The sequence below is a fragment of the Myotis lucifugus genome, unplaced genomic scaffold (genome assembly GCF_000147115.1).
Source record: "Myotis lucifugus unplaced genomic scaffold, Myoluc2.0 scaffold_342, whole genome shotgun sequence".
Taxonomy (NCBI): domain Eukaryota; kingdom Metazoa; phylum Chordata; class Mammalia; order Chiroptera; family Vespertilionidae; genus Myotis; species Myotis lucifugus.
Genome location: NW_005871390.1, coordinates 19567 through 32359, shown reverse-complemented (window position 1 = coordinate 32359; position 12793 = coordinate 19567). Strand labels below are relative to the sequence as shown.

Sequence of the window (12793 nt, the reverse complement as noted above, 5' to 3'; positions counted from 1 at the left end):
TTGTCCTCTCCAGCTACCTAGTCACAAGCCAAGGTTCCTAGGAAGGGCAGTATCCAGGCCCTTCCCTGAGCCCAAGGTCAGGGTGACATGCTCCTCCCCAGGAAACAGAATCCATATGCTGGGGGGAGGGGCTGAAGAACCTTCTTCCCGGCATCTCTCTTTCCTGGAGTCCCCCCCCCCATTTTGCTTCCTGCCCCCTTGCCTTCCCTATGAACTTACTGGGGACTCACCCCACTCTCTCAGACACCCCCATTTGAATTCCACCTCAGGGAGTTTTGCTTAACCCTGACCACCATCTTCCCATCCAGATCAGCCTCTGGGAGTGCTGGAAAGCTTGGTCTCCAGCCCTGGCTATGCCTCTGCCTCACAGCACAGCCTTGGCTTCTCTTGATGGCCTTGGGTGTTTTGTTTTGTTTTTAATCTATTGAATAAAGCCAGTCCTGGCCAAATTAAGAACCAGGACAGTTTGGGAAGGGGCTCTCCCCACCCCTCCAGGGCAAATTGCAGTCCTGGACATTGCTCCCTCCCTCATTCCCCTCCCTGTCACTCTCTGCAGCACCTGTGGTGACTGGAACGGGACCTAACTTCTCGCTGGGTGAGCTTCAGGGGCACCTGGCATATGACCTGAATCCAGCCAGCACCGGCATGAGAAGAACGCTACCCAGCACTTCCTCCAGTGGGTATGTGCCTGGGTCCCCATCTCTGGGCATTTCATGACCCCTCGCCCACCGTGAGCTGGCCCCAGCTGATTCATTCCTCTCCTTGGAATGCCTGCGCTCATGGTCTACTTGGGAAATGCCTGCTCATCCTTCAAAACCCAAGTGCCTCCTTCCCCTGACATCCCACTCTGGGCTTGAGTCCTACAGGCCCAGACCTTGAGGCTCCATGGCAATGAAGACATCGCTTCCTGCCGCCATGTGCTGTGTGACCATGACTGGTCGCATCTATTTGGCCTCTGTGTCCTCCTCTGTAAAATGGGATCACAGTCCTACCGGTTGTTCAGAGGACGACAGCAGGCCAAGTCACCAGCCAGGCCTCAGGGCTTTGGTCACCCTCTGCTAGCTTCCTGCAGTGTGGCCCCAAGTGTCTCATCTAAGCAATAGGCAGGTTGACACAGGTGTTACCATAACTGGCTGAAAGTCTGGGGTTTCTTTGAGATCTCGCGAGAGCACCCTCCTCACCCCGCCCCCCTAAGAACCGGAAGTTACAAAGCCCGTCGCCTCCGCCCGCGTCTCCGTGGTAACCGGCCTGCGCTCTTCTTCCCTTGCCCCTTAGGAGCAAGCGGCACAAATCCGGCTCGATGGAGGAAGACGTAGACACCAGCCCCGGCGGCGATTACTACACCTCGCCCAGCTCTCCCACGAGTAGCAGCCGAAACTGGACGGAGGACATGGAAGGAGGTGGGGCTGGCGGCGGTGTGGAGACGGCCTTCCGGTCGGGGTTACGCGGCGGGGACTACGTATTCCGGCAGGCACTACTGGCTTGCCAGGGAGCGGGAAGCGGGCCTGGATCCGTGAGGCCTCCCGGGAATTGTAGTCACGCGGCTGCGCGCAGCTGGAAGTCAAGTCCGGGCTCAAGTTCCCGGAGCTTTTTGGTTCCGCTCAGGCCGGCAGGGGTAGAGGGAGTCTCCCACGCCCGACTGTCCTGCTCTCTGCCCTTCAGGGACCAGTCTTTGTGGGGTTCCTGATCTATAGAATTGACTCTAACGATTCTGATCAACAGGGTGTTTCCTCTAGGCGTCTGCCATAGACCTCACCTAGGGGGTCCTGAGATGTAGGATCCCTTCTCACTGGGGTCCTCGGTGAAGTCCTATATTTAAGAGACTCCCACCTCCATGGGGATCTTCCCCGGGTGATTCCAGGTCCCTCTTCTCAGCGCTCTTTTTCAGGGGGGCTTCGTTCTGTTGCTCTTCTGTCTTCACAGGGACCTCTGCAGGCTCTCTCCCACGCGGTTCCTATTTTATAGGGTCAGCAGTTCCATAGTCTCTTTTCTATTGAGCGCTGGCTCCTGGGGATTCTTTGTTTACATAACGTCTCCCCAAGTGCTTTCTCCGAAGAGTTCCCTTTTGGGGGGGCCCTGTCTCCACCAAGATTCTCCTCTAAAGAATCCCTTAAGGTTCTCTCCAGTGGGCCAGCATCTGTGACTCAGGAAACGGTGTGCAAAGTGGCCCAAAGGCTGCCTTTGCTCTGGGGCAGGCATCCCTGTTATTTCTCAGGTTCTCAGCAGGGTCTGTGCCCCCCCCCCCCCACCGCCAATTTTAGAAGCATCGCTCTACCCAGTCTCTTATCCCTTATCAAGAATTCACCCCGTGGGATAGCCTAAGGGTTATGAAATGGACTCTTGAATCTACCAGTTCTTAGAGCTTCCTGGTGACCCCGCCTCTCTGAGCCTCAGTTTCCTCATCTGTAAAATTGGGGTGTTAATACCTGCAGTACCCACCTTACAGGTTGTTGTGGGGACTAAGTGAATTGATACAGCTGATATCCCTAGGACAGACCTGGCACTTAATAAGCACCCAATAAACCATAGGATGTGTTTTCTCCCCCCCCCCCCCACCCCCGACCTTCTCCTCTTTCCCTCCTCCCTATCCCTATAGAGCAGCGGTTCTCAACCTGTGGGTCGAGACCCCTTTGGGGGTCGCCTAAGACCATCGGAAAACTCATATATAATTACATATTGTTTTTGTGATTAATCACTATGCTTTAATTATGTTCAATTTGTAACAGTGAAATTGGGGGTCACCACAACATGAGGAACTGCATTAGGAAGGTTGAGAACCACTGCTATAGAGCTTGCTTTCTCATAAAGATCTGTCCATACCTGTAGGATTCTCAAAAAGCAGCATTACAATAAAGAGGGCAGTTCAGGCACCAGAGAGACCTAGGTTCAAATCCCAGCTCTGCCCTGACTTGCTTTGTGGGCTGTGTTACCTGAGGCAGGTAATGTAACTTACCTGATCCTCAGTTTTCTCATCCTCAAAACAGGAGTGATGACTAACTCTTCTTTCAGAAAGTTGGAAGGAGGAAGTGGAAGGATGTATGTGGAGAAGCTGTAGCACATAAGTGTCCAGGAAGCAGGGGAGTTTATTGTTGCTCATGTCTTAAAATTCCCACCTCTTCGAATCAGTCTCTTAACACATCTGGTTGACTTTTGAGGTCCCAGGTCTCCTCCCCCTCCACGGTGTGGGCTCCCCGAGCAGGTCCCTAACTCTGGGAGGACCTGTCTCTGTATTGTCAGGTTTAACTTAGAGGTCAGAGTGTCTCTATGGTTCTGTCTCTGTGGGTTCCCCGTCTCTATAAAAGACCCTGCATTCAATAAGCTTTAGGTTTGATTATGAAAAACAGAAAACTCAAAGGGATAGCGCCTTTCTCTTGCCAGTAAATGTCCAGCCATCAGCAGCCCTAGCAAGTGTGATGTGAGGGACTTCGGCTCCTGCCTTATAATCCACTGAATAAGATGTTCATTTCCACCTCACGGTCCGAGACAACTGCTGGACCTTCAGCCCTCATCTCTGCATTCCAGGCAGCAGGAAAGAAGAAGGGTCAAGACTGGGCATGTCCTGTCCCTTTAAGAATAATTCTCAGAAGATGCACTTATCTTCTGTGTATCTCTATGCTCCTGAGTTAGTCATGTGGCCATACTCTGCTACAAGGGGCATTGGGAACTGTAGTCTTATTTTGGGCAATTATGTGCTTATCTCAAATTTAAGGGTCCTGTTACTAAGGAAGAAGGGTCGAGCAGATACTGGGAGATGTCTGCCCTGTTATTTACAGATTGGGAACGCAGAAGCACTTGTCATTAACTCTGTAATTGAAGAGGCTGTTTGCATATAAAGTATATACTATTTAGAGCTGAAAGACAGCCTCTGTGATCGAGCCGCAGCAGCCCTGAGAGGTGGTACCATTATAGCCTTAAGTCTATTGATGAGGAAAAGAGCAAGGTTGGAAAGAACCTAGCTTTCAGCTCAGGAAGCTGAAAACAGAACAAGTTTTAAAAGGAAGGATATGTTAGAGCTAGTCACTGTGGCTTAATCCGACCTTCCTGCCCTGAGAAGGAAGTGTCACCAATAGGGGACCGAGGTGAAAACCTAGACCAGCTTCTGGTGTGTGATGGGGAATGAGGGAGCTGGAAGGGAATGTCACAGGGTGTGTGTCTCCCTCTGGCGTTCATTGGTTGCCTCCAGTGATGGCAAACTCACTCCCTCCTGTGGGAGCCCCAGTAGAAACCCCTACTGTACGCCTGTGCCTGCCCTGCAGGTGCTCACAGCTAGTATGGGAGATGGATTCATATGTCTCCCCCCCCCCCCATCATTATGTTCCGTTTTCTCCTCCTCCTGACTTCCTCCAGCTTCCTGTCTAGACAGCCCCCAATTAGCTGCTCATTAAGGGGATTAAGCTGCTTGGAGTACTTTCTCCTTCTGTTGTGGCTGCAAGGGCAGTGCTCAGCTAACCCCTCACCCCCAGCAGCCATACTCTGTTGCTTGGGAGGGTTAGAGGTCTGGGGGGATCACGCCAGCCCCACCCAGACAAGACCCCTGCAGCCACATCTTTCAGGCCCCATGAGCCAGCCTCCAGGCCATTGCCCTTTCCATGCCTGGGCCTGGAGTGCCCTTTCTCCTGGCCACCTCCTCCTGAGGCCTTCCCTGATTACCCATCCAAGTGGGGCAGAAAGAGGGCACCTTCTGCTCAGCTCCCAGGGTGCTTTGTTTTTGCTGCTGCTTTGGCCCTTCTGGGGACATAGGCCCTTCACATACATGGTTGTTATAGAGGTGAAGCAAGCAGCCCGTCCCCGCCCCGCCTCTCTCCTCTGCTCCCTGGGTGGTGGAGTGTGGCCTGTGAAATTACAGAGTTGGATTTGAATCCCAGCTCCACCACTTGTTAACTCTGTGGTCTTGGGCAAGTGAGTTCTCCCATCAGGCCTCAGTCATCACATCTGTGAAATGGGGGTGACTCCTTAAGCCCTGCATGGGGTAGTTGTGAGGATGATGTGAGAGCAGGCTCAGAGGGTTCTGCCCCAGAGTTCACAAAGGGTCCTTACCCAGGGCGACTGCCCCCAGAGGACACTGGGCCGTCCAAGGGAGAGAGGCCTCACTGTGTTGTCAGTGCTCACTGAATGATGGCTGGGCTCGCAGAACTAAGCACTCCATTCGCCACACACTCTTGTTGACCACCCTGTGTGCTGGGGCGGTGGAGACCCAGCAGCCAGCTAGAGTGGACCTCTCCCCCCCGGCCCCCCCACAGCCTGTGGCTTGCCACTCAACCTGCTTCCCTCATGTCACCTCGAATGACCCACAGTGGAGCTGGCCTTCCAGCGGGGGGTGGCCTTGTTGTTCTAGGGATGCTCAGATGGGAGGTATACAGGCCTGCTTATTCCCTGAAGAGTCTGTGCTTCGGCGGGACAGACAGGCGTGTGTATATCCTTAATGGGGGTACGCAGGATGCTCGGATGGGACCTGTAGGTGTATGTGTTGAGAGGAAGATGGCTGCTCAGATGGCGGTGGTATATTACAGGTTAAATGGAGAGGCGGGGCTCAGATGGAGGACACAGAGCATGTGTTAGCCGATAACAGTGGCTCAGGTGGGGCATTACAGGCCTGTGTGCTGAACAAACGGGTGGGGGGACCTCTGGAGCCTGCCCAGGAGCACCTGCCGGGCTCCCCCTCCCCCATGCCCTGCCCTGGCTCCCAAAGGCCCCATCTCAGGAAGCTCAGGGGGGCGGGTCCACACCAGGCTATTTCCATCCAGGACAGGCTGTTCTAGGAAATCCTCCTAAGTGAGCATCTGACAGTCCTAACCTGGTTCTGCCACAGCCCTGCACCAGCAGAAAGCCTGCCACCCTCCTCCTGCGCGCGCGCACACACACACACGCACACGCACACGCACACGCACAGCCTGCAGGGCCAGCCTCCTCTCCTGCCCACAGCCTCCATCCCACCGCTCCTCCTGTTCCCTGAGAAAGCCCGGGCCCTGGCTCCCAAGGCTTTGCCGACCCACACGCCAGGACTCGCTCCCTCAAACAGCGAGGTGCGTCCTCAGGGCCATCGAGGGCAGCAGGTTTGGCTCGCCGATCCGTTCACCCCAAGCTATGCTGTAGGAGGGGACAGGAAGCTGCCCATGTGGAAATGCCACAAGGGAAATCGTGCAGCAGTGTGCGGGCGGGACAGGGCTGGGGACGTGTGCAGATGCCCACCCACAGCCGTGGGCAGGAGACCCCAGCAGCAGTGACAGCATGCCTCGGAGGAGGGCAGGGGTTCCCACTGGGGTGACTCTGCCCACAGGGGACACTGGGCCATGGCTAGGGACATACGTGGTTGTCACACGGGGGTGGGAGAGGGCTCCTGGCCTCGCGTGGTGGGGGCCAGGGATGCTGGCAGCACGGCACAGTGGCCAGCGCAGCCCTGGTGTCCGCAGTGCTGGGGAGATGTTTCTGGAGTAGGGCACCTTGTGCTGGGTGGCAAGAAAGTCAAACCTCATCAGGGTCTCAATGGGAACATTTCACCCTAAAATAAATTTTAAAAATAATTTCTAAACATGTCCATCTCCAGGCCCCACTTCTTTGAGATCCCAAGTCCAGGGATGGGGCCGGATCTGCATTTTTGGGGGGCACGCCACCATCCTGAGCTCTCACATTTGGAGGCTGGCGGAGGTGGGGTGCAGGGAGGAAGGCAAGGGGCACTCACACTTCTTCAGGGCTAACGTGTGCCTGGCCCTGGTGCGGTCCATCCTCTGTATCATGGTGACGGCGGCTTCTTCCTGAGCCAGTGTTTGCTCTGTGCCAGGTCCCCATGGATTCGACATGTGCCCGTTTTACACCATTCATTCGTTCATTCATTTACTCACAGAAGGTTGAAGGGGCTGAGCTGTCAGGGTTCCCGAGGGCCAGGGCAGGGGAGGTAGTGAGGCCCCCATCTTCAGAGGGACGACAGTTAGCAGGTAATGCCAGCAGGTGGGTGTGCGCCAGGCCCTTCACACCTTATATCTCATTTCATCCTCGAGGTGACCTTGCAAGGGTTTTCTTCCTTCCCCTGTAAGGATGAGGGGGCACAAGATCCGCAGCTTAGGGGCTTGTCCGGGTCCTCTCGGCTCGCCAGGGCCCGGCCCCCTGTCTGCTCACCCTGCCGTCTTCTCCGGGGCTTGGGCAGCCCGGGAGGGCCTGTCTCTGGAGCAAGAAAAGGGGCGGGGCCAGTAGGGGTGTCGGGGGGCCTGTGGTGGCATCAAGGCCATAAACCCGGGTGGCTCCCTTCTCTACCGTGAGCCTCAGTTCGCTCCATCTATAAAGTCAACCCCCGGCCCCTTGCCCACAGGCTGCTGGGAGAAAGAGGGGCAGGGGCTCCAGTAGGGAGGCTGGGGTCCTGGGAGCGGAGCCACTCTGCCGGCAGCCCTGTGACCCTCTGGCCCCTCCCCACACAGGCATCTCATCCCCGGTGAAGAAGACAGAGATGGACAAGTCACCCTTCAACAGCCCGTCTCCCCAGGACTCACCGCGCCTCTCCAGCTTCACCCAGCACCACCGGCCTGTCATAGCCGTGCACAGTGGTGAGCACTGTGGGCCCTGGTGGGGAGGTGCCCCGGGCACTCTTGTCAGTCCCCGCCAGGCCAGGGAGGTCCCACCGGCTGTCTGAGCACGAGTCCTGTCGCTATAGCTCCCTGCTGGGCAAGGAAACCCGGAGGTGCCGTGGTAGAGAGCGCCCAGGCCGGACTGTCTCTTTGGGCCTCAGTTTCCCCTTTTGCATGGGAAAGAGACACAGCCTGTGGTTTGCCCCTTAACCTGTTTCCCTTATGTCACATTTGAATAACCCATACACAGACGATGGTGTGGGGCAGTCGCAGAAGGAGGTAGATATACCTGGCGTGTGGCCAGGCACACACAGGCCACGCAGGTGATCCGGGGGCCCTCCTGGCCACACAGACAGGAATTTCACACAAATAACAGAGGGAGACAGGCTCCGGCAACCACAGGGTGTCAGCTGAGCCGGGCACGCTGCACCAGGCCCTCCCCAATGTCACCTGTCAATTAGGGCTCCCCCGACCGGGGCTGTCATAGGACTGAATGAGTTAAATTGTGATAAGCTCCCTAATGCCCCCTGTTGCCCCGTTACGATGATAATGAATTGGTTCCATACAAGGGCAGAAATACATACAGGAAGGCAGGCGAAAATCAGCACAACAGTGATTTAGGCCAGCAGCTGGCAAACCATGGCCCTCAGAGCCTGTTCTGATAAACGACGTTTTATTGGCCCCCCACCAGACCCATTCTGTGGCCGCTCTTGGCTAGGACAGCAGAGTTGAGTAGCTGCGACAGAGACCGGATAGCCCCAAAAGCCAAAAATACTGACTGTCTGTCCAGGAGCAGGAGAGGAAAGGGGAGGGGGAGTGACAGTGAATGGACACAGGGCTTCTTTTCGGGGCGATGCTCTGGAATTAGAGAGTGAATGTAGTAAAACAGACTAAATTGTTTAGAAACAAAAAAAGCAAACAGCACAGATTCAGCCACGAAAAGGAGTGAAGCGCTGAAACTACGACGTGGATGGACCTTGGAAACGATGCTCAGTGAGAGCCCCGGCCACACAAGGCCACGCAGTGTGCGATTCCGTTTATGTGAACGGCCAGGGCAGGCAGGTCCAGACGCAGGAAGTGCTTGCCTGGGGCTGGGGGGCTTCTTTTGGGGATGATGAACATTTTCTAAAAGAGATTGTTGTGTTGGTTGCATAGCTCTGTGAGTGTGTAAAAACCGTTGAATTATGTACACTTTAAAAGGCGAATTGTACAGGGGTGGGCAAAAGTCGGTTTCCAATTGTTCACATGGGAAGACATGCAGGTTATGGTTATTACAACAGCTTTGTTAACGCAAAAGAATGGCACAGTGCACTTAGGTACAACCTTGAAAGTGCTCAAATCGCTGGCTTCATTATGTTCACATGCTTAAAGTCTCTGAAAATCAGTAAACCTGAATTTCAGGGACCCACACTGACCCGCGTGGGTTAGCCCCACTGCCTCCTGAAGTGGTTGAATGCAAACGTCCTTTTGCCCACCCTTGTATAGTATGCAAATTATATCTCAATTTCGGGAAATATTGACCAACCGGCCCTTTACAGAAAGAGCTAGCTGAGCCCAGGGTGAGGGTGTGGGCTGTGGGGCCAGATGGCCTGGGCCCCAACCCTGGTCAGCCATCCGCTTGCTGTGTGGCCTGGGGCAGGGGACATAACCCCTGAGAGCAGGGATGGCGCCAGAACCTTCAGGGCTTTCCGTGAAAGTCAGCACGTTTGGGTGTATGAATGACGACAAGGCCAGGCCATCGCAGGCCCTGCTGGGCCCGGCTGCTGTCATTGTTACCAAAGGCGCCGAGATACAGGTGCCACCCACAGTGCGGCCCCAGGGAGCAGGACAGACCGGGCAGAGCCCGCAGTAACCACCCCTTTCCGTCCCCGCAGGGATCGCCCGGAGCCCGCACCCGTCCTCGGCCCTGCACTTCCCCACCACCTCCATCCTGCCCCAGGCGGCCTCCACCTACTTCCCTCACACAGCCATACGCTACCCACCTCACCTCAACCCCCAGGACCCGCTCAAAGATCTCGTCTCACTGGCCTGTGACCCTGCCAGCCAGCAACCTGGACCGGTGAGTTGGGGGCACAGACCTCCCCTGCCGCGCGAGCTCCCGGCGAGGTCTCGGGGGGCCTGCTAACGTGCAGCTTCTGTTGTAAGTGGTTTCCCGAATGGCGGAGGCCACGGTTCTCTGCCGAAGCACTTAGAGCTGGGCCGGTTCAGGATTCGGCTTTTCAGATGTTAGAATTGACAGCGTGTATCTTGCGAAGCGCTTTGAAATCAGACATGGTCCTATGGCTGCAGCTCAGGCCTGACTTCCACAAAAGCTCTCGGTGTTCAGAGCTTTGTGGATGTTAGGACCGCTGGCGAGGTGATGGATGGCCAGGTCCTGGTAGTGGGTGAGGAAAGCAGAGCACCGTGAGGCCACCATGTTGTTTAGGGTAAGGCGGCACCTGGCGGAAGGGAAGCGAGGGGATGAAGTGGCTTAAGGAGGAGACGGGGGCAGTGCAGGCCCAGGATGCTGGAGGCCTGCCGGGCCCGTGGTACCCACCAAACCCGTCCCGCCATGCCACCCTCGTCCCCCAGCGGGACCGCGAACAGCAGCCCGAGGCGGCGGGGGTGCCGCCACCTTAACCACCTGTCTCTCTGTTCCCCCCAGTTAAATGGAAGTGGTCAGCTCAAAATGTCCAGTCACTGCCTTTCTGCTCAGATGCTGGCACCCCTGCCCCCCGGGCTGCCGAGGCTGGCGCTTCCCCCTGCCACCAAACCCACCTCCGAGGGAGGAAGCACGTCACCGACCTCGCCCTGTAAGCACTCGGGAAGCGGTGCCTGAGGCAGGGCGGGCGTCCCCAAGGGGCCCCCCCCACTCCCCTCCCCGACTGCTGGGGCTGGGGTTCAGGCCCAGCTTGGTGGGTACCGGCGAGTTCCCTGAGTCCCCACTGAGGGGCTGCAGGGTCAGGCCCCCAGGGGCCAGGGCAGCCTTAGGGGACATCAGGGCCAAGTGGCCTGGGGCCCCCATTTGCCCACTCTGGGCCCTGAGCCCTCCTCCATGCAAGCAGCCGCTGACAGTAGATGAAGATCTCCAGCTGGCGGCCTGAAGGCCAGACATGGCCCACAGCTGCCCTTTGTGGAAAATGAGAATCTCTTGTTGTGTTAAAATCCTGACATTTCACATAAAAATTCCAGAGTTCCAAAGTTTGTGGGGAAATGACCCCAACAGGCCCTATTCTTGCTAGTGACTTGGGCTGAGCCATACCTATCAATGGGATGGTCTCTGCCTGCCCGCCTGACCCCAGAAGGCCCAGGTGAGCTGCGATGCCCCTGGGTTGGTCTCCTTACCTTCTAGAACTCCGCACTCTCTGGATATGGCTCCAGATTACGGCCCGCTGGCCCCATGCACTCCCCCCATCTGGGGCTGCTCCAGGCTGGAAAGCCACTCCCAGATTCCCTGTCCTGGGGTCTACCCACCAGCAGGGGCTGTGTGCCCAGACCCTCCCTGGGCTCCAGAGCAGGTGAGGGGGGCTGTCCACACTTCGTCAGGGGCCTCGCTGGGGCCTCCAACCCCTGCGTCCTCTCAGGCTGAGCAGCCCCAGTTGGGCAGGTAGTCTCAGACCCCCAGGCTTCTCCCTGAGGCCTCATTCTGCCCCTCGCCCCCTTTTTGATGTCACTCGCTCCCCAAATGAGATTCCTCACCCCGCCTGAGCCATAGGGCCAGCGGTCCCATCTGGCCCCTTTGGCCTCCTTCCTGCATGAGCACTCCTGCCCCCAGCATCACTGCCTGCCAAGGCGCAGGCAGCTTCAGGTACAGACGGGTCTTGTCTGAACACCAGATGCAGTGCAGGGCGCTGGGTTTGAATCCTGCCTCTGCAACTCACTCCCTGTGTGACCTTGGGCAAATGTCCTCCCCTCTCTGAGCCTCAGTTTTCTCAGCTGCAAAATGGGACAGTCACCATACTTGTGGGGCGGTGGGGAGCGAGTCAGTGAAATAGATCAGGGAGAGCATTTAGTGCAACGTCGAGCACAGAGTGGAGTCAGTATGCGGTGATGGTGATCACCGACTCCCTACTACTGTCATCTGTGAAATGGGGAAAATAATCATGTTGGCTTCATTGAGGCCACTGTGGGTTAAATGGGATCATGCCTGGTGCCTGGCATACAGTAGACACTTAATAGATGCAGAGTAAACACGGATTCCCTCTTCTCCCCATCACCCGGTTCCTGACTACAGCTTTAGTCTGCTTCCCCGCGTAGCCCTGGAGCCTCACGGCCTCCCACTTACTTCACCCGGCCAAGACCACACAGAAACCCTCCCTACCCAGTCCCGGCCTGTCTGAGGCCCCGACCCACAGTAGCACCCAGCCATGAATTATTCACTCGCCCACAAAATGATGGGTGAAATTAAAATACAAATATATATATATGTGGATGTACATACCCAGCCTTCCCCCTGCCTCTCCAGGAGGAAAATTAATAAATAAAATAGCCTCAATAATTGATGGCGCCCAGTGCGGGATGCAGGCTGCCGTCGCAGGATGGACCAGGCGGTGGAACACCCTGAATAATTCACGGGCGGTTTCTGAATTATCCATCTTTCATCCTGCACCTTCACTCCCAGCAGACGCCCCTCCCGAGTGACTCCAGGGGCCGTGGCTGTGGGCTTTTCTGGGTGCCCAGATTGGCCAAGGGAGGGCACTGGGTGCTCTGTGACCCTGGGCAGCGGCCACCCTCTCTGGGTGCTCCCGTGCGGCCCCTTTGCTAACGGGCTCTCGGTCTCTCTCCTCCCTGCAGCCTACTCTACGCCCGGCACGTCCCCTGCAAACCGTTCCTTTGTGGGATTAGGACCAAGGGATCCAGCGGGCATTTATCAGGCACAGGTAGGGGCCAAGGGGCCGGCTGGTGGCGGGAGGGTGGGCCAGGGCAGAGGGGCCAGCCTGGGTGTGCAGGAGAGGCCAGCCTGCTGGGTCCCATGCCACCCCCCTCGCCGTACCAGGGCGCGGTGGCCATTAAGTGTGGCAGGGGGACCAGGTTCCAATACCCTTCCAGGGCTATAGCCCCAGCCCCTGCCTGCAGCTTCCTGCCAGGAGACCCTCATGGGCTCTTGCCCCCCTGGGCCCATTTGTATAGGTGGGGAGACAGGCCCACAGAGGTGAGGGGATTTGCCCAGGATCACGTCACCCCAAGCTTTCCACCCCCTGGTCTTCATCCCTTCCGTGTCATCTGTCAGAGGGACCATGGGGGAGGTGGGCAGGAGG

The 12793-nt window shown here is 56.8% G+C and overlaps 1 protein-coding gene across 1 annotated transcript in view; it reads left to right on the top strand.

The window, feature by feature from the left end:
- The window catches only part of NFIC (nuclear factor I C), a 44593-nt gene extending 31800 nt beyond the window's left edge, over positions 1-12793 (top strand). Inside the window, exons 5-10 of the mRNA XM_023764676.1 lie at positions 496-680; positions 1276-1400; positions 7410-7535; positions 9431-9615; positions 10201-10348; positions 12330-12793. Of these exons, the coding sequence (XP_023620444.1) occupies positions 496-680; positions 1276-1400; positions 7410-7535; positions 9431-9615; positions 10201-10348; positions 12330-12592 (1032 nt within the window). The 3' untranslated portion in view covers positions 12593-12793. The remainder of the gene's footprint in view (positions 1-495; positions 681-1275; positions 1401-7409; positions 7536-9430; positions 9616-10200; positions 10349-12329) is intronic.